Below are 27,265 nucleotides of genomic sequence, written 5' to 3'. Positions count from 1 at the left end.
TTACATGTAGATTTTCATTCCTATGTAAGTACTTTTAAGATCTGTTAGGAACTTTTCATGTATGGTGGCATTGACCCGATACTTGCATTGCAGGCACACTACTCCCAGCCTGTGATGTCCTCTGGTCATTTTAACGTTGACCTGTGCTCAGCACAAAACACAGCAGCAATACTGTTACTCTGTTGCCTTAATACATACTGAGCAAAGTGCAGGGAGTTTTGGGAGCAAGGGCCAAAGCCTGGGATGTAGGTGGCAGAGTGGGGCACCCTTATGTAGCCTTGTGTCTCTTCAGGTCTTACCAGTGACAGTTGGGGAGTAGGGTAGAAGGCTCCATCCCTTGTGGCTGGATGCACAGCCTGGTCATGGGGGTGCTCTGAGGATTAGGAAACATGGGTGTACAGTCAGAAAGGAACTAAACCAAGGTTTCCACCCTCTTCACTGTTTGGTTTTGTATGATAGTTTTTATTGGTCAGTAATATTAAATGGGGGTGGCACTTTTTGCTTGCAGATGTTAGATGTAGTCTAGGGGACCCACACTTAAAATCAGACCTTGAAAGGGTTACCTGGCAGGCACTTAAATATGGATTTGTCCATTGATCTTCTATGCCAGTGTTCTGCTGTGCCTGGTTGGTAAAGATCCCAAAGTTCTCTGTGCCACTTTGTGGGCATAAATTTGAAGCCTCTTTGTTTAGAAGTTTAAAATAAAGAATATTGCTAATGCAGGATCTGAGGTTGTACAGCCTGTTAGGAGGCAACTTAATGGAATAAGTACAGAAAAACCACGTTACTCATTTGAGGCTGTGAAATTGGAGGAAAGTAGAGAATTGGCCCTAAGTCAACAAATAAAAAGGTGGGGGGCTTTTAAAGGTGAAATTAGAAGCCCTTTAGAAAAATTATTCACTTAAGTTTAGACTGGTGTGATATGCAGCACACTGGGACTGCCAGGTTAGGGCCACACTAAGTCTTTCTATTCAAGGAATTTGCAATAGCAATCTGTTGGAAAGCAAGCCACTGCTTGGCACAAGCACCCACGGGTGGCATTTAAAAGGCCTGGTAACCCACAATCATTTGCATCATTGACTGGGACACTCTGCCTTTCTCTTCTTCCTCTCTCCTTTCTGGTCATGTCTGATTTTTGCCTTGGTCAGCTCCTCTTGCTTCTTTTCTTACATACTTGGAAGTGTCCCAAGAATCTGGGGCTCCTACCCAAAGGGCTGCTTGCTTTGTTGACATCCAGAGGATTGTAAGAGCTATGCCCCTACTAGACATTTAAATACATGTTAATTTCCAAACCTGTCAGCTTTAGAGATGCACAACACTGACATTCCCCCCCCCCCCCCCCCATTTTATTCTCATGTTCTGGATCTGAGTGGGTTAGGGAAGAAATGAACATCTGCTCCCTATTTGTTTGTCCTTCAAGTTTTGTTTGTTTGGATTGTTCTCCCTTTGTCTGTTGTGTCCTGTCTGTTACCACCTTCTTCAGAGTTGTGCATGGTTGGTAAATCTGTTCGGGGGAGTTACGAGATAGGTCAGCTCTTTGGGTGAGGAAATTGAATTAATGGGCTTCAGGATGCTCTCGTGAATGACTGCAGGTGTGTCTTCTGGGTAATAAATCACAGTTATTCCTATATACTACACTAGTTTTTGTAAATAAAGGTACCAGACAATTGTCATTTGAAACGTTTCTATTTCAGAGCCTTGAACTGCTGCTCTTCTTGAATGTATACTGTATAAAGGGTTTTTCATGTATCTTTTTGATTGTTGCCTGCCTTTGCAAGCCCTGATTGCAGAGCAGTATAAAAGCAACAGACCTGTTCCACGTGACAAAGGACTCCGCATTAACATGGAGCAGGGAGAAGGACTTGCAGAGCTGACTAGAGAGGTTTATTTCTGTTCCTCTACACCCAGAACTAAGGAGTGTGGCTTTTGGTGGCCAGGACTTGTAAGGGTTATAATTAACTTGTAGAATAGATAAAACGTGCACATGACTTTTATTGCTGCTGTTAACTGTGTGGAAGAGTTCCTAAGACACATGTTACACAGTTACATGTACAAAGTTATTCTCAGATCTTATGTTTGTATACAGCGTTACAGCGTGGGGTTCTTGTATTCATCAGCATGTTAATTGTGCTATACTTAATGTCAGAGTAGTATAGTTAATTCAGCAGAGGCTTTTTTCTGATTTAAAAAACAAACAAGCGACTTCCTGGACCACAGAGGGTCTTAAATTAAGACTCATCATTACCCCTGTCATGATGAGGTTTCCTTTATGTCACCTAATAGATATTGAAGGCTCTTTCCCCTCATCCTCCACTTTCTTGAGTCTAATTATAGTCAACATTTTACAACCCGCATCTACAAAAGTATTACTTTGGTAGCTGTATGTCTCCAGCACAGGCAAATCCAAACAGCTTTTGGGTTGAAGCAACTGATCTGAAATGATTAACCAGCAAAATTGATTAATCCTAGACATAATTGCTTCATGCCTGTCTGTTTCCATCATTTCCTTCTCTCTTCCCTGCCCCCCCCCCCCCCCCCCCCCGAAGTTGTGTATATCTCATCCAAAGGCAGAAGGACACTTAGTCTTTTTCTTTCCTCATTTTACATATTTACACACAGGCTGCATGGAACATAATGAAATAAGCTAAAAAAGGAGAGTTGTATCTCCAGAGCAGGGTTTTTTTTTCCTCTTTTTGAATGGCAGAGGTTTAAGAACGCTTTTGTAGGAGCTTGCGAATACAGACAGCCAGTCAACATCTCTTCAGGGCCTGGCATATTTTAAAAATAAATTTACCTGTTGCACTCAAACAGTATCCAACTCTCAGGTGTACAAGATGCTAGAAACTATGGAGAAACAGGGAAGAAAAAAGATGGTACAAATTCTGTATGTCTATTCTCTTAGGGGAAGTGCATACAACACTGTTTTCTTGTAATGAGGAAAAGAGAGGTCAGTGGTGCTTTGAATGAGCTCTGATCCCAGCTGGGACATTCCCATAGCACTGCCTGGCATTGGTACAGCTGCACTTGTTCCCAGCTTCTGAAAGCTCACGTGGCACCCATTTGGTTGTCAGTGTACCTGTGGCACAATTAATCCACAGCCTGGATCTTCCAGTTTTAAAGATAACTTTTACACTGATTTATGGGTTCCATCTTGTATTTCTTCTTAGTGTAGAACTTACTCTTCTGTTTATATTTCTCTTGTGCTGAGATAAAAATATGCTTCATGCTTGACTCCATTTTATTCTTTTACTTATTCCCCTGCAGGCTTCTGACTGGTGTTGGGCCTGTCACTTAGCTTCTTTGGGTCTTGTTTTTTCTAGTTGTAAACCAGGAATAATTTGACTTCCCTGTTTCATGAATGCCCATTGCTGGGAGTTTGGTACTCTGTCACAAAGGACTGTACTGGTGGCATAATATAGACAAGTGTTATCTTATTGCATTGGAAATTGCACTTGCATAAGTTAGTTTTTACTTATTTATGATAATGTCACTTCCATCAACTTTATTTGCATTTACCCCTCCTGCCCACTTAAATATGTTTGATTTAAATTTGAACCTATTAGAGTCCATTTTTTCCCTCAAGGAATATAGACTGACCTCATATATTGCTGCTTTGGAAATAGGTGAATTCTAAGGCTTTAAAATACCTGTAACACTTCAACAGAAATATACATCCTTTTTGAGGAGGAATTGTGAGTCTAGCCTGGGTTCCTGTGGAGATAAGGCTTAGGCAGTTTTTCTGTCTGCTTATCTTCTTACTCCTTTCTGTGCTCCCTCTGTAACTTTTAAATCCAGTTTGGCAAACAGGTAGAGGTCTCAAGACAACAGCATTTTTACAGATGTCATGAAAAATAGTAGAGGAAAGAGAGGAGAAAACCTATTAGGACCAGGCTGCACTGATGTCAATCATTGTTAGGCACCAGGGAATCCCAATGGGTGAGAGATGTAATGAATGCCCACCTGCAGAAAAGGCTTCACTTAAAGCTTGTATCTCCTGAGTCAGGTACCTGCTGTCAGTCAGAAGACACGAATATGTAGGTAACAAGGCTGCCTTACTTATAGTACTTAAAAAAGTGCTTAGTTTTAAATGACCTGAGCTATGGATGTTACCAGAGTAGACAGGTTTTCAACTCATTTGGAGGTGGGGTGGAATATATATATTCCCATTACTAAAATCTTCATAGTTTGATTGTAGAAAAACCAGAAAAGTACTAATGGATAGTAACTGACAAAAGTCATAATGTAGTGGATGTTATTCCAGGTTTTCTAGGCAAATTCAGTCTTTGTATGTTAAAGTAAAGCTTATAGGCATTTAACTTTTGTCTGTATCTGAAGGTTAATTTGGATCAAGGTGGGGAGTGCACTTCTGGTAACTATAGTACTTTACTGTGTGGGCTCTAGTTTGACTGTGTTATGTCTGTTTAACTTCATCTACTTTCAGCTTTTCTGGAGTAACTCCATGTGTTGACGAGTCTGGAGTTATTTAGTGCTGTCTTCTCAGTAATGGAAATACGTTATGTCGGAAAAATGGAGATTAGGCAGGTGATATTTAATTCTTTTAGTGACATCTTGCTAGTGATACCTTCAGGGTAATTTCTAGATGTTGCAATTCATTAATATGGGTGGCAAAGTAGCTAGTGCATAACTATGTGTTCTGTGTGCTGACATGGATTTTTTTGTTTGTCCTTTTTTTCTTTCAGGACTCCACTGTTGTGACTCCAATTATTCTCAGAACAGATCCACAGGGATTTTTCTTTTACTGGACAGATCAAAATAAGGTAAGAGAAAAGCTTCTTGTCCCAGAATGGTTCTTTCTGCTTTCTGTGGTGTGATGGGCAGGAATCAGGAGGCTTTGCATGCCAGTTCTGGCACAGCAGACAAGCATTACATCAGCGTATGTTCCTCTGCTCTTCTGGGAAGCAAATACAACAGGCCTGTGGCTCATCCCTGGTGCACAGAATGTGGAAAGATGGATGGAAGACTTGGTAATTTTCAGCCATGTTAATGATCTGATGGCCAGCAATGTGTGTAATTGTCCTGGTTTACAGGCAAGGATCCATTGGCGATGCTGTGGTGGTTCATAGCTGGCTTGTGGTTTCTCTGTCTTGCCTTCTGTACACTGAGGATTTGGGCTGTGGTGCGCGGCAGACCCAGAATTCCCAGAGGCCAGAGCTCCCTTTGAATTCTTCCTCCTGAACTGCCGCGTGCTCCCTGGCCATGCCTGGTGAGCCACGTCACTAAGTTCTTACTAATCCTCTCTGGACACTTACTTTCTTTTAAAAACATTCCAGTATGCTTAGATCGCTATTATGGCTGGGGAGCTGTTGGGAAAGCTCATGGCCTGATTCATCACTGTGTTACTCCAATTTCACATCCGTGTCACCCCTTGAAATCAGCCCTGTCATGTTTCCAGCTGTTGGAGGCTGTGGAGCTGTACCAGGGTGAAAGAGTATCAGTACCCTGAGCAGTTTCTTTCATATACCGTATCAGACTTATAATAGGAAATTATTGTTGCAATTATTATAGCAAAATACTGTATCAAAACTAGGAACTGAATGAGTTCCTCCTCTTTTTTTTTTTTTTTTTTTTTTTTAGAGATGAATTTTCAAGTACTTATGAAATAAGTGCTTGTACTGGTTCCCTGTTGAAAATGGTGTTAGAACTTGGTAGTGCTTGAGCTTTGGCTTTGTGTTGGAGTATATGCCAAAATGACTAAATACATACTGGCTGTGTATTCTGGCTGTGAAAACCTGGTTTACCAGTTGTGTAGCTGTTTTTCAGGAGTTCCTGTTGATTTTATGTTTAGATACCAGTGCAAAAATTGCTTGAGGAGGTAGCAACCATTAAAAGTGCAGACTGAACAGGCAACTTGCTATTACGTTAGATCATATTTATCTTCCCATGTTTGCTTTTTTGAGGAGATGGAGCACAGTTTTGAGTCAGTGTATTTGGAAGTCATATCATGGAGTTATAATAAAAATCTTGTCTTTGCTTGTGCTTGTACAAGGTTGTGGTGGGTAATAGCAAGTTCATCTGTTGACAGTCCAGAGTTGTTAAATTACTGCCCAAAGGAGCAAAGTGAATGCCCTCAGAATTTGAAGGCTATGTCTGATTTATGCCAGCCCAGTACCTATGCCAGATCTCAGTGCAGTCTTGTTTTGTTCCTTCCCTTGCATAAACTAATTGTATAAGCTGAAAAATAACAGTGAACTTTGTAATAATAAATGGAAACCCAGAGTTGATTGGAGAGTTTATTTCGCTTTTAGTATATTTGGCACTAAGACCTCCTTCAGTTTCCTACTGTTGTCTGTAAAAACAATGTCTTGAAGCAATTCTGTGAAGAATAGCTATTTATAGAATTGTTGTTCTCGTATTCGTGAAAAAAATGTATTTATAATGCTCAGAGCATTTTTTAAAAGGTTGGGTATTTGTACAAGAGACGTAAGTGTCAGTTTGATTTTTAAACTTGCAAATCAAGCCTCTGTAAAGGGCAACAAGAGGGATTTTTTTCTGGTTAATAATTCATGACAACTAGGTGAAGCTTGTTTCTAAACCCCATCCTAGCAGTGTCTATTTAAAGAAAGTAAATATATTTCTATTGGGGTGCTGACAGTGCAAGAACCAGGAAGGAAATGCCACTTTCTGCTTTTGCAGAGAATGGTTGGGTTTATGTTTATTGTGAAATTACAAATATATTGAAAAAGGAGGTTATATAGGAAATTATCTTCATTTCCTTCTCTTTGTGTAGAGTGATCCTGTGATGACAGTGGAACTACGTGAAGAAATAATACCAGGACAGTACAATCTCTATGTGATCGCTTTCCCTTTTTTCCCCCTAGTTATTATTTTTTAAGCAATTGCTTTTGTCCTAACCAGGGCCTGTTTTTTTCTGCATATGGAAGGATAGGCCTTGCTAAACAAAGTGGTGAACTGAAGCCTGCCTGCTAGCATCCTTGATCAGATGCATTTTACTGGGAGCTGACCAGAAACAGGTGTGGAGATGAGGAATGAGTAGCAGTCATCTTTCTAGCCATATGACTGTCCTGTTTCCAGACACTGTGCAAAGCAGTAAATTACTGCCTGGATAATGGTATGGCTTTTAAATTAGGAATCTGGCTCCTTTGGTTGCTGTTGGCTTATCAGTAAAGTTACACAAAAATTATGTGAGTCACTGGCGGGGGGGGGGGGGGACACGGACACGGGACGGGACCAAAAGAAACACTCCCTTGTGCTAAATTTTTATTTAGCTTGGGGAACTGGTGTTTGTAGCTCTTGTGGCTTTAACTTGTTGGCTGATTGAGCTGCTTCTTGCGTTGTTTTCCTGTTACCTTCCTTTTCTGTTTCTTTGTTGCAGAGAAAGGAAAATAATATGTAGTGCCTGCTGTCTAGCAGTGTATCTGGACAGTCTTTCGGATTGTTCTTTGTGCACTCAGAGCTCAACGTTCCTGGTGAAGATGCATGTTCAGTGCAGCCCTCTATCAGTGTCACTGACCCCATCCTGTAGTTCTCCATGAATCAGCAATCCCTCCAGGGTTTGCAGCCCACTCGGTGAGTCTGGATAATGCTGGAGTCGAGCAGGTGATGGGTCAAAAAGGCTGCCTATAAAGTCATTCTTACCAAGAAGTTATATATATCTGACCAGTGTAGACTCTTAACTTGCTGTCCCCCATAGCTTTCTGACAAGCAAGTTAGTAGCAAATTTCATAGTTTGCTTGCAGGAGCCATATGCTCTGAATAAATCATCCTAGGTCTGTAGTTTCAGCCTCATGAAGATCCATGCCACTTGCATTACACCACACATGAAAGACTGTAAGGATGGCCGTTCTTGTGGTATGAGATACCAGTGGTGGCCAGGCCTAGCGGAGCCATCTTCTCATCCTTTACTTCTAAGAGCAGGAACAGAACTTGGAAAGAAGGCAAGCTGAAGAGGGAGAGAGCCCCCAGAAGCCTGCTTTGCAGCAGAATGGCCATCTGACAACTTACAGGCAAGGCAAACAGTAAACTAGTTGCTCAAGACTCCTTCAATAAGTATCCATGTGCCTTGCTTGTTTCTTCATGACTGTGTGTGATTTGACCATTTAATTATGTTTGGGCTGGCTCTGATGTGTCCTGCCCAGTACCCAGGACCAGCACAACTGCTTTTGGATGTTAAAAAAAGCCGTATTAAAAAGTGGGTGATGAGACTTCTCTGTTTGAATGACTATCAGCAGAGTAAACAGTAGCCTAGGATGAAAATGCATACAGGTTCTTCTGACCACGTGCCATTCCTCTTTGAATTTTATGTGCTCAGTTCACTGCCCATTCTAGTATGGTAATAGCTGCAGTGAAGGTCTGTTAAGCAAGTTCATTTAAGCTCTGATCTTACAATTTGGTAATAATAATGTGGTATCCTGCAGTTTGACACACTGTGTATTTGCATATTTAAGTATATTTTGCTGTCATGAGTAAAGATAATCCTCCAAAATAGTCATACATAGCATTTTGCTATTTTTTGATAACAACAAGGAAATTTAAAACCTTTTGTTTTAAACAGATGGCAGGACAGCTTTCTGATTTTAATTGTATTTTTCAGTACGAAATTCTTTTGTTGGTGAAGGTTCTGGAATATTTGCTTCATCTGTCTGCAGAGTGCTGGCTGATTTCGTATTATTACTTGAATGATTCTCAACATGGGTTTTTAAAAAAGAAAAATTAATTAACGTGACAAGCTAGCGTCTGTTACATATCTTATTGTTTCTGTAATGTTCCTTAGCTATAGCAAAACCAAGCAATATTCATTGCATTGTCGTATTTTTATGACCTGACTAAAACATATCTCAGTTCCTTGCTACTTTTTTAAAAAATGGAATGCCATTTCTTCTATTTTTTCTTATTCTGGTCATAAGCATTGAAAAAAGATAAATTAAAACTTGACCAGGTGAAGAGAAAGTCTACTAGAATAAAAAGGAGTGATAATAAAGAGCATTTCTTGGGAGATGAGAAGAGGCTGGAGGTGTTTGGTTTAGCCTAGCTAGCAAAGCCAAGCCAGAGAAAGACTGGGATTTCTGTCTATGCATAAAGATATCAACAGAAGCATAGGCAGAGTAGGAGAAGAAATATGTATTGTCAGACAGTTTGTGCATTATAATTCTTGCATCCTTTAGCTGGAAGTTATGTTACACAACCAAATGGATGTTAGGAGAATACACTTAACCATTGACTCAGTGCAGTTTTGACACTGCCTAAGAAAAGCAGTAAAGGAAGAAAGCAACTAAGTGTTTTTATGGTAGAGCCATTTAGGTTTTTAAAAGTCTGAGGATGGTATAATATGCTGTCCTCCTCATCTCATTAGCATGTGCTGATTTATTCCTCTTTATTTTTAAAGCTAGGTAGCTACACTGACGTGGCAGCATGCTGAAAACACAGCGGATGCAGACCCAGTCTCATCCAATGCACCATGAAAAGATATCAGCTAACAGTCCGTGTCATGAAACTAAATATAAGTGTCCAGTCCCAGGGAGTCAACAGTGATTTCTAAAGCCTTCTGCAGAAACGCTGTTGTAAACAGATGATGATCCCATTTGTCCAAAGGAAGTTTGTGTTGAGAAACTACTGCAAGTGCTGAGGTGATACTTACTCCATAGGAGGGGATGTATGGCTGAAGCTTCCCTCCTCTGCTGGTTGCAATTAGAGCAGTAGCACAGCCCAATCAAATGGTTCAGTGGCTAGCTTGCACAATTCATACCTCAAGCCTTTAAGTGTATTTGGGAGAAGGTGGGGTGATGAGACCACAGCAGTACAGAAGTACCTACAGACAGCTATTTCTTCCAGCTCTGGCTTGCTCAGACTGACAGGCTGAGGATATCTAAAGGCAGAGACACTCAATCTGTACGGCTTTTTAGTAATGATAGTTTTGCAGTTTTCAAGGGAAGGAGCGGGGGTAGTTTCTCCTCTTACAGGGATAGGCCTGTTTTTATGCGTGAACACTGCTGACAGAACTGATGCTAATATGCTGTAGCTCAGCCACAGAATATGAGCTTGCTACAAGAGCCTGTAGAAATAATACTGTACCTTGAGCTGGAGCTTTCTCATTTCATGAGACTCCATGAAATGTTTCCTTATGATAAAAGAGGAGAGGATTTTTCTGACCTGGAAGGTCCTTTCCCCTTTTGTGTCTGGAGGTGATCATGAGTTTCCTTGGGCCTGAAAACCTAACACAAACTGCAGAGTGAATGTGTCAAGTGGAGCCTGAAGGCTGTAGGTGTGATTCTGTAGGACTAGGCTTGGCTTCAGCATGTTTGTAAATTCTGTGGCAATCCCATTGCCCTCATCCAAATGAAAGATGATGTGGCATTTTTCCAGCTGCTGGGGATTTTGGCTGTGTTATTTAAGAGAGTTCTTTTGTGTCTGTTTTGAATCAGGGCTTTGAAACAATTGGGTCAATATTTGTACTGCCCTGTGGGTCAAAGATATTTTCATTACATCTGTATAGGTTTTACAGTACATTTGACAAGCACACAATAAAGGCTGAAGTTAATATAGCAATATTTAAAATATACCTAATAATTTAATGAGAAGAATGTAATATTTAATAGTACTAGGTTTAAAAATACCTGCTCCAAACCCCAACTGTTTGGCTTAATTTCTTCAAGAGCAAGGTTACACAGTGATGCATCTCACTGCTGAAAACATCCAAGAAGTGCATCATTAAACATGTATTCAGGCTTCTCTTTCTGGCATGGAAAGGGGGGGGGGGCGGAGCTAAATAACTAGACCCTTTGAAGAACTGAGATTGTAAATATCATTAATTGAATGAGAGAAGATGGTGCATGTCTCTCTGCATAAGGGATTATTTTAACATGTACAATGAAAAAATCGCTCTTCCTCATTCTTTTAGTATCTCTAGCATTTCAGCAGTCAACCTCTCTTATTGTTAATTCTGTTTGATAATGAATATTGAATACGTGGGCCTCTATCACACAGTTTGTCATACGAATGGATTTGCCTTTGCTTTAGCTGCAAAACACAGGAGTCGGAATGACTTAGATCCATGTACCACACTGGCATTCTACCAGGCACTGAACAATTTTTATGTATATTTAGGTCTTTATGTAGTGGGTTTTTTATTTATCAGTAGCAAATTCTGTATTAAATGACTTGTGTTCTCAGTGCTCTAGTACTTGTGGTGCTTCTTCATGCACTTCTGTAAAAACATTATGTATAATCTACATAACGCACATTGTCTAGTGTCAAACTGGCATGAATGGAAATGATACCAAAGCTAGGAAAGTTTCTTATCAGAAAGACCCTTTTGATATCGGATTATAATCCTTTCCTACTGAAGTGGAAGTTAAATTCATTCCATGAAACGCATTGCTCAACACTTGCTCCATGTGGCACTATTCCTTTATCCATTTACTGCATGTGTGAACTAAGCGCAAAGCTACAGGTGGATTGCCTCTGATTTTTGAGGGCAAGGGTCACTCACTATATTTCAGTTGGAAATTCAAGGAGTGGGGAGTTTCACGTTCTTGAAGGTGGAGGAGTTCCTGTGGAGATGATGCTAGTCTTTTGGCACAATTAGATGGAGTTGGGTTGGTATCTGTTTTTCAAAACAAGTCAGTCATGTGCTGGAAGAGGTGACACAGAATAGTTTTCACTGAAAATCTGGATGAGGACTTCCCTGGGACAAGGAGTTGTCATGACGTCAGGTTTTGCCTCTCAGTGACTCTGGAAATTGTGAGTGAACCTGAAGCAACTAGTAAAATAATAGTGGTGGCACAGTAAAAAATTGTAGAGGTGAGTTCTTCCTCCAGTGAAGATGCAGTTATGTGATATGCAGCATAAAAGTCAACTTGTCAAAAGTAGAGAAGCTAACTAATCTGTAACAGGAGTTTTCAGCTTGGGGGTCCTGACACTAGTTTGGAGCAGCTGAGGGTAAAACGTATTCAAAGGTTGAGCTTCTACCTCTGATAGCAGCCCAAGCAGTAATCCTGGAAAGTTCACCTGAGTGCATTTGCTTTCTCTTTAATATAGAAATAACTCCTAACATATATCTCTAAAGGCAGTACCTAGGAATTCAGAAATAATAAAAAACAGTACATGAGCTAACACCCATACTGATGGAAACTGTGTTGCCAGTGCCTTTTTCAGTGAAGAACACTGTCTCCTTGCTGGGTTATACTACAGAGATTGTTGTATTTTGATGTGAGGAAAATTTCTAGCTCAACAGTTAATGCAGTAGGGGAGTCAGCCTAGCAACAGTTCACGGTCACCTGGAAGTTGCAGCTTGTGTTTTTTCACAACTACTTAAAAATTGGCATGTGAGCGGAATAAAAGAAGATGGGGAAAGTGGTAGGGGATTGCAACAGATAGTGAAACTGGGAGGAAATATTTCATGGAGGTCAACTTCCCATCAGACTGCTGATTTCATTTTTAAAAGGAAATCTCTCAGCTTTCAAAACATGGAAATTGTTCAAGGCCCATTAGGGAAATGGTACTACATCAAACACAGAATATCTCTAATAAGCATTTCCCAATCCCCCTTATTGTTGTAAGGGAAGCAGGAACAGAAAATGAGTTTTGGGTTTAATCCACAACATAGGTCCAGTTTCTGAAATGAGGAAGCCAAAGAATTTCAAAAAGGGAGGATGACTCTGGAGTCAGCCAAATTTAGGTACTACTGTATTCTCAGGTACTGAGAACAGTTCTAACATATTTTGTGGCATGCAGGAATATTATCCTTGCTGTCTAATTCAAAGTGGGTTGTGACTTTCCTATAAAGATGAGATTGTAGTTTGTCTTTGTTTGGATGGGCTGAGACTTGGTAAGCTTTGGCTGTAGCTAGCTGTAAATGTTACAAAAAAATGGGAAACTTAGTTTTTGTGCAAGAGACCTTTATGATCTGGCTGCTGGAAACTGTTTTATTGCTACAATTTTCAGCTTAAATAGTGAAGAAAACTTCTGGCCAAGTCGACTAGCATACATTAAAGTGACTTTAGTGAGTCTCTGTCAAGCTTTCAAATGCTATGTGACGTAAATAAGAATTTTCTTACAATTTGTCTCTCATCAGGTCATAATATCATTTAATGCAGCAGTAGATATTTGGCCTTAACTAATAGCAATGTATGCTTTTAGGAGACAGCTGGGAGTCAGAACACCTGGGTACTTGCCTCTTCCTGGTCATGATTTGCCATAGTTCAGCAATGCTGCTCTACCTCCCTGTGCCTGTTTCCCCTCCTACCCTGACTTTGTCTATTCAATAAGCCCTCTGTGAGTAGGGATGCAGCAGGGACAGCCTGTTACAGCCTAATTAGCACCTGGCACAGCATGGTTCCAACCTACTGCAGTATGTGTGCTTTGGTATTGGAGATGTTAATGTCTTCTAGCTGAGAAGGGCTTGTGGTAAACGGAGATGATGGTGTGTAATAAGCCAGCCTTTAGTCTCTTTTCTCCTCCTTAATTAAAAATGTCTCGTGTTCATGCCTGCAGCTTGTACATAGACTTGGTTGAATATGTAGTGTCAGCTTTGCTGACTGACCTATTATTAGCACAGTTCAAATATTGGCTTCTAGGACATCAGCTTTCCTGATTGTTGGGAGGATAACTGATCTCTTGGCGTGCCTGTCAGATTGCCTTCTCTGCCGAAGCTCTGCCAGTTCAGATACTTCTCTCTAATGCTTCATATTCTAGCTGTTTCCCCTTCCCACTATGCTTTTCAGTTTTACACTAATACTTGCCTTACTTGCTTTAAGGCTTTTGCCCATTAAAAATGTGGACTTGACTCTGCTTCCCTCTCCTGCCTTTTGCTTACTCCTACAGTCTTGGTATTTTACAGCAGCTCTGCATGCTTGCAGCTGGCATCACACAGCAGAAATGATAAAGCCCTTGGCCTGTATGGACAGCAATAACAATGTACTCCATTGTACAACACTGCCTTCCTTTTTGATTTGGGGTTAGTGTGTAAGGACAGAAGACACTCTGCAGGATCCTTTCCTAGAGAATCATCTTTCAGTCCCATCTTCTTTGCTTTAGCGACAACTTTTATATATCCCAGTACTGGGAAGACACACAAACAACCTCACGCTACAAATCATAGGAGTTTCAGGTTCACTGTGTGGCTGTTATTTTTGCTCATTTCTAACTATACAGATGCTGTTTACATTGCCAGTCTCCTCCAAATATTCTGCTGGTTTAGAAGGTCTGTAAAATCTGCAGGCAGCCTCTGCCAGTGGCGTGTGTATTCTCTTGTCTGGAGCCTGGCTTTCCGTTTTTTTGATGTTTTGTGCTGCTGTATCTTCTCCACAGGCAGTGGTCCTAAAGTTCTGAACTAGCTCTGGAGGATGTGAAACCCCCAAAAGAGGGGAGACTGTGTCTGAGGAGTCTGTGCCTTCCCCTGGCTGTGTTTTGTGTACGTGTGCACATGCATGTGCTATCAGTAGGCAAACCTCCTTTTTCGCCTTTTCAGAGTTAGGGCTCTTCACAAGGCAGGAAATGAGTATTTATCTTCATTACTTCTAATTAATCTTCCCACATAGGTATGTTTTCCAGTGTGTTATGACTTCTTGATGTTATTGTCCATCCTTCACTTGTTAACAAAAAACAGTAATAGGTGTATATTCTCATTTCTGACACCTAGTTTATGACATTGTAGCTCCACTGATGTTGAGTCATTCCTCATGCACTTGTGCTGGGGGGAAGGAGTAGGGGCTGTGACATAGAGGATTTAGGTTTCTGTCTTCATTCATATCCCAGGAAAAGTAACTTCCAGTATCTGAATTTTTTGTGTGGAGATTGAGCCTGCTTTTAAGACTGGCACATGCCTTTATCCAAGATGCACTCTGGATCATGTGAGAGGAACAAGATGTACTATTGTACAAGAGAACTGTTAGTGGTTGAAGAACTTATTTAAATCCTGAGTCTCCAGGGCATGTTAAACACTCGGCTGTCCGATTAGCACAGTAACAGTTTTGTCTGCAGGGGTATATATAACATTGCTATTTCAAGGCTGCAGTTATACATCAAAAGTGAAATTCTACCCCTGCGCTGCATCCCAAAGAGCTCTCGTACTGTCTGGTGGCTGGGGATTACCAGAACCTACCCTTGATTTCAAGGCTGGTCACGGTGTGCCTGCAGAGCTTTAATGAGCCTTTTGCTACTGCCGTGGCTGCAACCTGTGCAGACACCACCAGAGTGGTGGTGTGCTGCTAACTGGCTAGCAGTACATCGCTGGCTGCTTCAGATGATAGTCTGCCTCAAAATTGGAGAAGTCCGTGGGTTGTTAGCTGATAGCTGGCAGCACATCTGTGCGCTATTTCAAGTACTGTTTATTGAAAGCTAACTCGCAGCTGAGCTAGGCAAATGCTGTCTTGCCAATTGCAGTATGTTGAATAAACTCTGAATTGTAATGTATTTACCTGTACAATATGTCTCACTTAAGAGGACTATGGATGATTTGGACAGGTGATTTACTACCCAGGGAGCTGTTTAACAAGAGTAACAATAAAAATATTGATTAGTAAGATATGGCTGTCTGGTACTTTCAACTTTCAGGCTGGGAAAAATAGAAAAATATTTGCTATTTAAGGGAACTTTAAGAACTATATGGTATCTTACAAAAGGTGGCTTTATTCTGTAATTTCCCTAAAAATAAATAAAATTGAGGTGGTTTTCCTGCTTTTAATCCAGATTTGCTTGCTAAATAGTAAAATAAGCATAGGACTATGTTGTTCATGAAGAACATCCTTCTAAATGAAGGTAAGACTTAGGACTTCCTGAGCTGTTTTTCCCCTTGCCACTGAAGTCCATGTTGTGGTTGTGCATCTTAAAGTCATCTGCCAGGCGCTTCGGCCAGCCAGTCTTCCATAACCAGATATTTACTCTGTCACTAGCCCATACTGTAATTAAAAGTTCCCAAACATGCTTGAAGGGAAGCTGGCATCATGTGTGTTGAGCAGCAGCAGTGGTGTTCCACGGACAGTCTTGAGTCTTGCACTTGTCATCCCCTTCCTAGCAGTCACATACCACAGTAGAGGACTAGACTGGATCATTAAATATCATATATGCTTCCCCTGCCCCAGGAAGATATCTGGTTGCTATGATACTTTGGGGATTTGAAGGTAGCTGGAACTTTGCCTTTCAGTTCCCTAGCTCTGGGCTTTTGCCCTGAGGTTGAATTGTCCTTAGGTGTGGATCCGCGATGGCTTTTTACTAGCAGTGCCTTAAAAGCAATGTGATTGGTTATGATAATACAGTGGTCCATAATTCTGTGAGGTGGCTAATAACTGGTTGATGGCAAAGAAAAATGCTTTAGCAATTGTATTTTAAATGATATGTGTCTATCAGTGCCCTGTAAAAATTGTATTCAAAGGAACTCCATAGTTTGCTTTCTGTGGGTGCAGGGTACATCCTCTGGGCAGTGTGTGGTTTTGAGTTGGTTGTAAACTACTTGTATGCAAAGTTGGCTTATTCACGTAGAATGTTATCAGTAAGTGTCATAGTCTAAAATTATCTCAGATAAATCTCTGGCTTTGCATTCTACCCTTTTACAGACATACCGGAAGACAGAAACCTATAGGCATTTTTGCTAGTGAAAGTTGCTGGGAAGAGCCCATCGGAGATGCTGCAGTAGTACTCTTTGAGCATAATGATGTCATACATACTAGATGGGTGAGGTGAAAAGCTTCTCGCATTAGACTTGCATACAGTATATTTTGAAATGTGGAAAATCAGTTTGAAAAGTGGCACTGCTTTTCTGCTGGCGGAAGTAGGTTTTCAGTGTACAGACTGCAGATGTATCTTGTCGCTGTCAACTCATACCAGTATCTTTTGGATATCAGTGTGTTGCATATCCAAATTTACATCCTTCTTTCATGTATGTTGAACTTTCAATCAATATTTTTATTGAAATCAAAAAAGGTACACAGGAACAGGCTATAGGTACAATAAAGCTGGAGGTCAAGTCAGCCATTCTGACTTGCAGACTGAAATAATTGCACTCATCTCCATAGTGTTCCTACCTTTCACTGACAAAGATTGTTCTGGCTTCATAGCCTTTGTGTAAGGGGAGAATTATCTACCCTTTTGTAGTTACAATGAGGGGTGGTGGAAGTATCTTAGCCTCTTCAGAAGTCCTGTTGCAAAGCTAATTGTTGAAACAAGACCTCTTAATTCCTTGAAAATGCCTCTTCTTTTGGTTGAGAAGTAACATAAGGCTCCCCCTCCTGGCATTCCATTCAGGACTTACTGGGGTTCAGGCTAAAATTGTGTGTCCTTCCTCTCATTGCTCCTCCTGGCTCAAATTCTGCTTCATGCAGAACTGATAGGATCTGTGTACAGAGCTCTGTCTCGATGCATATCTGAGTTTCCTGGGCATGTCCTGTTTTCTCATGCAGAAATTTTGCCTGTGCAGAAGGGTGGCTTTTGCCATTTCTTTTTGGTTTCTGGATGGGCTGTACAGTGCACACGGGCTGTGCAACTCTGATACATCCACGCTACATTAAAACAGCTCTTCACAGATTGCATTCAGAGCAGGTTTAAAATGTGAAATACACTTGCATATGGTTGGACTGGCAATTACAAACAATTGTATATGACGTGTCACCTTGTGTCACCTTCTTCAGAGTGCTCAACCACATGTATAATATTGTAGCTAAAAATGTGAGCCTGGAAATAAGAACATAAGGCTCCTACCACTGAAGTATGCAGGCATTTAGCCATAGCCGTCCATCTAAATTCTTTGGATTTGTGCTGGTACTTGGTCATGGCCACTCAGCAACTTCCCGCTTCCCTGGATTTATGCCAGGAAGATGGCTAATGGAACAATCTTTTTATGATCTGTTTAGCTAAATGGCTGTAATAATGTGGGATATTAGAGTAACAGATGCTGTTGACCATCCTGCAGTAGATCAAAGTTTGTATATACAGGAACTATGCACTTCCTTTCAGAGTCACGCATATAATTTGGAGCTTCTCATTTGTTGCTATGGTATTATATTATCAGAACAATGAGAAACAGAAGTGGTAATTTTAATGAATTAAGTCAAAAGTGCCAGTCTGCAACAGTCTCAGCTCAGAGCCAAAGAAATAGTTCTTTGGTATCAGTAGTAACACAAAAGGGTGCTCTATAGATGACTTCCAGACGTTTTTGGCATCTGAGGATTTCAAAGGCTTGAAATACGAGTCCAAATTTGCTAAAACAGTCCTGTGTCATAAGTCTTAAGACATGTTTGGCTCACATGGCCGTTGCAATTTTGTGTGGCCTCAGACTATAGCCCCTGAAGCACAGATGACCAGCACCTGGAGTTGGCATTTGCCTCCAGGGATTCTCAGGCTGAGTCTGGCATTCAGCTTTAATTGCACAGTGCAGACCATGGTGGTGGCTGGCAGGCTGCACCTCCTGCTTCCAAAGTGGGTTGGGAGGTGAACAGAAGAAGGGAGAGATGGAAATGAAGCATCCAGCTGGTGACTCGAACTAGACTTTCTTCTGTGAATCTTTTCTTAGAGAGAGAACAGCATACTTCAGTTTTCCTGTTGTACAAAATAAGAGAGTGACTGACCAATACAAGATCCCTCAGGGTCTAAGAGAGACTTATGCCACAATCTCACTCTGCCTGATTCAAGAGAGGGATTTGAAGCATGGAGCTTTAACATCTATATCTGAGATTGGTGAAACTGAGCTGTTTGAGCTGTGTATTAATTCTGTACATTTGAATTTAACCTACATGATGATGACAGCAGCATGAAGATAATCTCTGAATCACAAGGGCATTATAATTTGACAGTAAATTCCCCATAGACTAAAAAGTTGCCAGTTATATGGGTATAACTGAAAGAGTAAGATCTAGGGGAGTTAAAAGCACTTCACACATAATCTTAATGGACTGTTTAAGAAATTGTAAAATCTGCTCCATTAGTTTAATATCCTAGCATGATTAGATATGTTGTTTAATTGGCTTGGCTTTATGTTTGGAATATAGATTGTTGGGTGGTCTGAATGTTCATATATTGCTGTCATTAATTATGCTGAGAACATGGGAACAAGTGGGTTATGAGCTGTAGTGATATATGCTAAACAAAATAGCATCGTTTCAAGTCGAAGTCTCGAACTGAAAAGGCTACTTTTGTCCCCATTGCAGGTCTAGTAAATACAAGACAGAAACTTCATATCACTCGAGAAAAGAATTTCCTTGTGGCTTGCTGAATAAAAGCCCCTTTCTCTCACATCAGTGTTTCTTATTTGCAAAAGTGGAGAGTTTTCCTTTCACTAGCTAGGCAATGAGCTCTTCATAAACACTGTTCACATGCATGGAGTTTGACTGAATATACCAGTCATGTGTTTCTACATAAGAGGGGTGCAAGGAGAAGGTACCAGGCTTTGAAGCTCAATAACATCTGGGAAATGACAAAACTTAATTTAACCTGGGTGTTTCAGCAGAATGGAGATTGGATGGAATAGAATTACCTGTGAGCATCAAGGGGACTCCACTTAGGGGTCAAGGGGATTATTACCAGTCAGTTGATACTGTTCACTTCAGCATTTTGTTTTCTTTTTTTTCCCCTTCTGCTGGCTTGCAAGAATTGCAACAGCAATAATCTTATGTGCAAGTATGCTTCTCACAGGCAGTGACAGATGATCGCTTCCTATCATCTGTCATTGCCCCCTGCCATCAGATGCACTAGGTTGGAAAGAGCTCTCAGAGGGAATCTTGCCAGTTGGCCTGCAAGCGCATCCTTCTAACACTGAGAACTGATTGCTGCCTAAGGATGCAACTTGCCGCAGCTTTGGCTTTGATATTTATTATGGAAGGAAAACTGTCTGACCCGTCAGCTCGGGGTGGTGTTGTAAGGGCCAGGCTGCACACAGCTAAGGAATGGATATGGGCTTTCTGAGCGGGACTGGTAGTTGCCCCGATGGTTGTGGTAGGGAGATTGTAGTTACCTCTCCTTTAATCAAGGACGCCCAGGGCTTACTGTGATAGGTACCCCAACAAGTTGTATGGGCACCAGAGGAGATGGGACTGCTTCTACCAGCTCAGGGTCCCACCTGCCCTGTTTGTTAGGGGTGTGGGGAGCTCTTCCTTCTTGAGAGCGGGTCTTGTCTCAGGACTATTTGCAAAGCAGATATACTCCTTTGTTTTGATTTTTTTTTTTTAATTGTTTTTTCATACTTGATTCTGTAGGTGTGTATAAAATTAAATAGGCTAACTTGCAGAATCAGACTCATTACTTTCAGTGTAAGGAAGCCTCCTTGCACTGAATGGAATACTTTTGGAAATCTTGAATGTCATGTTTGACTTTAGTTATAGTCATGGGGAGTAAGAATAGACATTAGTGTCTGCTTACTGTCATGTAAGGCAGAATGAACAATTCTGGTTTAAATCCAAACTTGCTTGGATTTTGTTAAAGACAAATATTATGATGTTATTTCTATCTACATCTGTACTTCTCCCTGCACTTATTAGTTGAGGTGAAGATGCAGTACTCTAACCTGGATTTGCTTGAAGACACAGGCCATATTCTAAAGTGGATTAATAAAGTTATATTCTGTTTACTTTGGAGATAAATCATATGTCCTGTGTCTAGACGTGCCTGTTTTTTTCCCCAAGATTGTCTAAAAGGATATTCTGGAGTTGTAAATGTGCCACAAACATAGACCTGTGTGCATGTGCTTTCCTGCCCGCCCCCCCCCCTCAACTCACAAGAGGTTAATATACGTGTGAAAATGAATGATCTCCCAGAAGAGGCTTGAGAATGTCTTTGGCTAATATCATTATGATACAAATGGCAGTGTTTGTTCCAGAGACTCAATTCCAGTCAGACAGCTACTAATTAATAAATCACTGCATAAATCAACAAAACAAGAAAACATAAAATGTATTGCAAGATCCTGCATGATCTGGAAATCTTTTTTTAACTATGTATTCTGTCAAACCGATGCATGCAGATCACAAAATGAATAGCATGCATTACTTGATACGCTTGCAGAATGTAGAAAAGCCTTTTCCTATTACGTAAAGTGTTGTTTTGACCTGTCGTCATCTTGAATGTCTTCTGCATCCTCTAGTCTTTTTTCTATCTTACTTACAGAGCAAGTGACTTAGTAATGGTGTATGAGAGACGCTTCAGTAAGTCAGAAACATATTGAAGTTGTGGAGTGACACATGGTGCAGTGTTGGACTTCTGGTCTTAATCAAAGTGCTGGTGTGCAGGAGTGAGAAGGGAAGTTGGGGATGGAGGAGTACTGGTTGCTACCTAGCAATCTCAGAGCCATAAGCAAACTACTGGTTTGCATCCACTTCAAAATGTTATGCTGATGATAAACAGCTTTTGGAATTGAAACCTTAGATCGGGACGCAAATAACTAATGAATATTGCATTAAAGTGCAAGCCCCCCCCCCCCCCCCCCCGCAACCAAACCCACCAAAACTTCCCTTTGCAAACCATGGGGAGGTAGCTTAGAGCATTTTGTTTGAACTCCAGAATATTTTTCAATTAAACCATTTTCTAAGTAGTCAAGCTAAACTGTGTGGTTTTTAAACTTCAGAGTAAGATGAAGATGTATGGTTTTACAGTTGGACAACTGGGCTTTGGAAAGATCCCTCACTGAAGTAGGAAAACATGTTTGTTGTTCTCTCTTTTTTTTTTTTTTTTTTTTTTTAAGCAAGAGGTATAAATTTCTGTAATTCTGAAAATTCAAAGTCATGCAGTATTTTTTAAGTGGAGTCATGTTGTGTATGCTGTCAAGATAGAAAGCCAGTTATAAGGCTTGGTCTTTGAATCTAAATTGTTTTCCAGAGATGAACTTCCTTTGTGTTGTCTTAGATTTGTGCCCAGAGATTTTTTTCCTTAATAGAAGATAATTTAAGTGGTAATTCATGAGTATCCCCATCACCAACACACACTGGGATAGACGTTCATGTCCTCAGGCCTTTGGACATTGTCCAGCTTGCTGTATAAAATGGCAAGAGTCACACCCAGGGGCTTCTGGCTTTTGCTGAATTTGCAGTGCTTAATTTGGTGTCCCAGTATACTAGAAGTGTTCTTGTTTTATGGTCGTCGTTTTTTGCCATGTGTAAATGAGCTGTCCAGCTTCCAAGCCCCTGTTCATGTATTGCATACTGTGAGGTATTGCTGATGAACTGCAAACCCTTCAGTTACAGTTTGTCTGTGCAAATTCATTCCCATGGCTTAGGGGAAGCCACCGAACACTCCCATCTAGCAGGCTTTGCTTTAAGATGCAGGCGACACTGAGGCCCAAACAACTGCCTAAAAACTCACCTGGGGTATTACACCTGGCAGAGGGAGAATAGCCTGGGTCATGTTGGCTCCAAAGAAGGTGGTATGTGGGAGCAAGGATGAAACATGGTGATAGGACTGTGTGTGTGGCAAATTACTGTGGCAGTACCCCGAATAAACCAAGGGCCTCAAGTTGAAAGTTGGGGCAGCCTTGGTTCTGTGACTGCATCTAGATGTGCAAGTGTCACATCCACAAAGGGTGTCTAACATAGGTGTGACACTCTGAAATACATATATTTTGTTGTAGATAAAAGGTAGAGGCAAGTTGTTTAAGGATTTTCTTAGCATCAGACAGGTGCTGATTTTTATGAAGCATCGTGGCTACGCTCTGCCACACACTGCAGGCACGTGTGAGGTTGCTGGGCTTGCAGCGTGAGCCAGCAGTGCGTGGGCTAGCTCTGATCGAGAAGCTAGTACTGGAACATGGAGCTGAGCTGCAGTTAGTAAGCTCTCCTGAGCATCCTTATTCCTGATGATAGGAAAAAGTAATTCATTTAGTGTACAGCTGTATTATTAAAGCAGGATTCACTGCACCTCAGGAGTCTGGGGAGGGAAGACAGGGAAGAAAGGTTTGCTTTTTTTGGTGTTTTTGTTTGTTGGTTTGTTTGTTTGTTTTTTTACTCCTGCTTCCCTTGGCATTCCCTCTGGAGCCTGCTTACCCTGTGTGTGAGCAAGGCTGCTTCTTGTTGAATGATATTGTAGCTGTTGGCTTAACTCCTGCCTCTTCCAGCTGGCTGCCATGAGACAGGTTCTTTTCTGGGATCTGTCTTTCTGGCAGCAGTGTTTCATTCCTTGACAATTTAAAAGTCAATTAAAACGATGCAGATATTGATGCAGATTTCCTCATCACCTGTAGCTGTCTAATCCTGGAGTGACAGTTCAAGTGCTGGCCCGAATAATTTTAACCTTCCTTGCAAGACTCTCAAAGCAGTGGACTAAACTTCTTCCCTTCCTCGTAATCTTACAGCAGATGTAGGAAAGGGAAGGTCTGGTGAGGCAATATGGAACATGTTAAATATTGGTAGATTATTTCAACCCTGACTGTGTTTTGGCTAGGCTGTTTTGAGTTTTCTGTAGTTAAATGAAACTTGGCTTCATCTGTCATTTGTCCTTCGGTAGAAAGGCGAGACAGGCCACCAGGCAGCTTCTGACAGAATCCTGAATTTCTCAGCCAGAAGCTAAATGTAATTGTTTCCTGGTGGCATCTTCTGGGAGACGGTGCTTATCTTCCTACCAAAGAATAATTTCTGCAGAGTGAAGGCTTTGTCTTACCGTCTCCTGGCTGTGCAGAGAGCATTACAGGCTCCTGGGACTGTGAGATCAGATTTTCCTATCTGAGGTCTCAGTGCAAAGTAACTCTTCAGTGTCACTGAAGATACAGCTGTGCCACTGCTGCAGGAGCAGACAATGTTAAATAGTCTGGCACGAGCACAGTTGCTTCAAGCCCTTGAAGGGTGGGTATAAATGCGCTTTTAGAAAGTGGAAATAAAGTGTGTGCTTGGGCAATGCTAGTCTGAAACCATCTGAAATGTTGATATCTTCATAAGGATGTGTCTTGTTTGGCGGGGTGTGTTTTATCCACACCTATGTGGATAATCATTAGCTCTGTGTCTGAATCTTTTCCCGAGGGCATTCGGCTTCCCGTTTCTGCAGGTGAATAGCAATGAGGCATAATTTAGAAGAGGAAAGGATTTTTGCCAGCTGTATATAATCCACATCTGTTACTATGAGTGTAATCATTAACTTGGCCTTTTAAAATAACTGGAAATAATTATCAGCACAGAGGATATTAGGTGCTAACAAAACTTTCAGGCATGTCAACTTCTTTTAGAGTGGTTTTATGGCTGATTGTGTGTAACCCTTGAGACTTGTTGGAAAGTTTTTTACTTAATGACACTGAACTTCTCTAGAAGTATAAAAGCAAACCAAGAAAAGTTGTAATCCAGAGAATTACTTAATTTGGTACTTTCTTTGTTAATATTGCTATTATAACTTTGCAGTTCAGACGATTTCATTGTATAATTCTTTGTGCTCTCGTGGAGAGTGGAGTTGGGGAAACTACAAAACACACAAACTGCCATTGCATAAGCATTGTTTGCAACAGGCAAAGTTAAAGGGTTGCATAGGTGGTACCGCAGCCACTTCAACATACATGTTGAGTTGCATTTGGTTGGTAGTAAATCATGTGCTGAAGTTATGCCTTTTGAGTCCTGAAGGTAGCATAGATACTAATGCTTTGTCTAATGAAGTAATGCTATCATTTAAAAAACCCTCAACAAACAGCAACTCAAAAATTTTAAAATAAAAGTAGAGCTACAGTGGAAAATGCAGTAATTGTAGCTTTTCTGGTATTGTCATTGGTTTTGGAGAAATAGAGACATTGGAGATATGAATGAATTTTTTTTTTTTTTTTTTTTGGTTGGCACATAGAATTATTTAAACTTTCTTGAAAATGGGGAGAACAGTCTTAGGTTTAAATCTCATTTGTGATTCATCCTCTGTTAGCATGAAGGGAAAATGACTTCATTGTGTGATTACAGAAGTAGTCTCATTTGCTGTGTGAGCTGGTACAACTTCCAAATCTCAGGATGCAGCCCACTGCATCGGCTGAAGAAAAACACTGGAATAAATTAATGAGTATACTCGCTTATTTTTAGGATGAATGACCTGTTAGTTTGCATGGGTAGGGAGAGTAAAACTGAGGCTGGGTCCTGGTAAAAGGGAAAGCCATGAATTGAACTGTGGAGGACTGGGAGAGGAGTCATGTGAATGAGGTGCGTCTTGCTAGATTGATGCCTTTTCATGTCAATTTGGGACAGAATCATTCTGATAACCAAATCTTAATCCTGTGCAATGTCCTCGCATGTAGATCATAGATCTTACTGTGAGATTGGAGGTTTGTGTTAGCTTTTGTGTATTTGGAGGCAGTAATTTCACTTTGAAAGATTCTTAGCCAGTTTGGGCCACTGCTGCAATCAGTGTGTTCAATGAAGAAAAGTAGAAATATTAGGTAGAAAAGTTGAGTTTCTCCTTTGTAACTGACTGGAGTAGTTAACAAAAATAAATTTATATCATTAAAGCTGACAAATATAATTTGATGTCTTGTCAAGTTCATTGGCATTACTTTGCAAGAGACTGATTGAAAGTTCTGGGGAAAAAGCACCTGTAATTGTATTCGTATTAAACCCACAGCATTTGCCTTTAACTCATCAAACAACGGTTATTGAAAACATCCCTAGATGCTTTCTACTAGCCTTAATATTGTAAGGTTTTTGTATTTTATGGCAAAATGTCCAATTAAAAGAACTTCTTACCTTGGACATGCAGAAGTGCTGCATGGGTGCAGCTGAATGAATGAAACATAAATTCTTAAAGGTGTTTACAGAATACAGCTATTGTGGCAGATATTACTGTGGCCTTTTGAAATAGTAAAGCTTTTATAGATGGATCTATAAGAGCTAGAGCAACAGAATTAAAATCTTTTGCTTTTTGAGTTGAGTATTAGTTTCATATTAGCAGATGCTTCAGTAGGTGGAAATACTTCTAAGACTTCACCTTTAAATTCAGTGTGAGTCAATGCAGATATTCCATTATTTTGTGTTGGCTGCTACCGGAGATTTGGGAAATGCTGGGCTGTACTGTTTGTTTAGTTTGTGAAAATATGCAGTTCAGGTGAAGCAATGAAAAGTTGTTTAATCATACAACATTGAAGAGTTTAATATAAACACTTTAGAGTATTTTTAATAGAAATCATAGAGGGATCTTGTTTTATAAGGTCCACTTTGATATTTGTGTTCATTCTCAACGCTAATGCTCTTGATACAGTGTCATGTACTGTAAAATTTCAGGACCGTTAATGCAATCCTTGAAAATTCATAGCTAACCTTTACTCAACAGATTGAGCCTGTCCCTAATAGGGGTTCTGTCCTTCAGATGAAATATTAAACCAAGGTCCCTTTTGCTGTGAAGAAATAGCTCCTTCAGAAAGGGCAGGTTATAACCTTGGCGGGTGGGCCAAGAGTCCACCTCTGTCAGGTTGTAATGTTCAAGGCAGCATGACAAATAATACAGTGCTGTTATCCTGCTTTCTTCCAGTCCCAGCTGTAAACTAATTGCATACTTGGGAGAATGGGATCCTGACCTGTGACTGAGCATCCTGTGCCACTGCAATGCAAATAATTTTTTTTTTTTTTTAGGAGTCTCTAGTGTAAGTTGAATATTTAAAGCCTCAAGTGAAATGTAAAAGCTCCTTTCGTAGTTGCCAGCTAAATGCTTTTTTGTTGGCTATCATGCTACTTCTCACTAGACATTTAGAAGCCAGTGGAAGTTTACGATGAGATTTTATTTTTTTTTTTAAAAGCCTACCTCAAAGAAATTCAGTAAGTAATTAGTTGGAAGGTGTGGTGGTGTATGGTGTTGGGGAGAAACCTTGGAATGCTTGGAACTTATCCAGCATTTCCATGTAATCATTACCTAAATGATATCCTTTCGAGAATGAAAACATTTTTCCAGTTCATGTAACATTTTTGCTTTTTCCCTTATGTCAGCTTTTCCATTAGATTCAATATATATGTCTGATTATAAAGCACGCATAGACAATAATAGTAAACGAATTACTATTGCCTTCTGTTACGTATCATCTGTAGAAATTTCAGCCATTTGAGCCCTCAGCTTGTTTTACTGTGTGTATTTGCTTGTATTGAATGTGTTCCAGCTCTTCATTTCCCAGGGCATATAAAATTGGTGAAATTCCATGAGAAGGGATTGGTTTGGGTACGTAAACATACTGTCAAGTGTTTTTAGAGCTCAGGAAGAGCAGGGGCTTAAAAGTTGTCAGAGTCAAACACATCCGTATAGCATTCTCATGCACCTTCCTCTAGGCAATGTATTGTGTTGGAACATCAGAAGACTCATTTTTTTCAGAGATAAGTCTTCCCCACGAGTTTTATCCATGTTGATGAAGTCAGGAGAAAACAACTCTGCTGTTATT

The 27,265-nt window shown here is 40.6% G+C and overlaps 1 protein-coding gene across 2 annotated transcripts in view; it reads left to right on the top strand.

Annotated features, from left to right (window-relative positions):
- PLCB1 (phospholipase C beta 1) overlaps positions 1–27,265 on the top strand; it is a 412,867-nt gene that overhangs the window by 7,835 nt on the left and 377,767 nt on the right. For both annotated transcript variants that reach the window (XM_030022429.1, XM_030022431.1), the window contains exon 2: positions 4,701–4,778. In XM_030022429.1, the coding sequence (XP_029878289.1) occupies positions 4,701–4,778 (78 nt within the window). The remainder of the gene's footprint in view (positions 1–4,700; positions 4,779–27,265) is intronic.

Source organism: Aquila chrysaetos, chromosome 8 (assembly GCF_900496995.4).
Source record: "Aquila chrysaetos chrysaetos chromosome 8, bAquChr1.4, whole genome shotgun sequence".
In the NCBI taxonomy this organism is placed as follows: domain Eukaryota; kingdom Metazoa; phylum Chordata; class Aves; order Accipitriformes; family Accipitridae; genus Aquila; species Aquila chrysaetos.
This window is presented reverse-complemented; position numbering and strand designations above follow the sequence as displayed.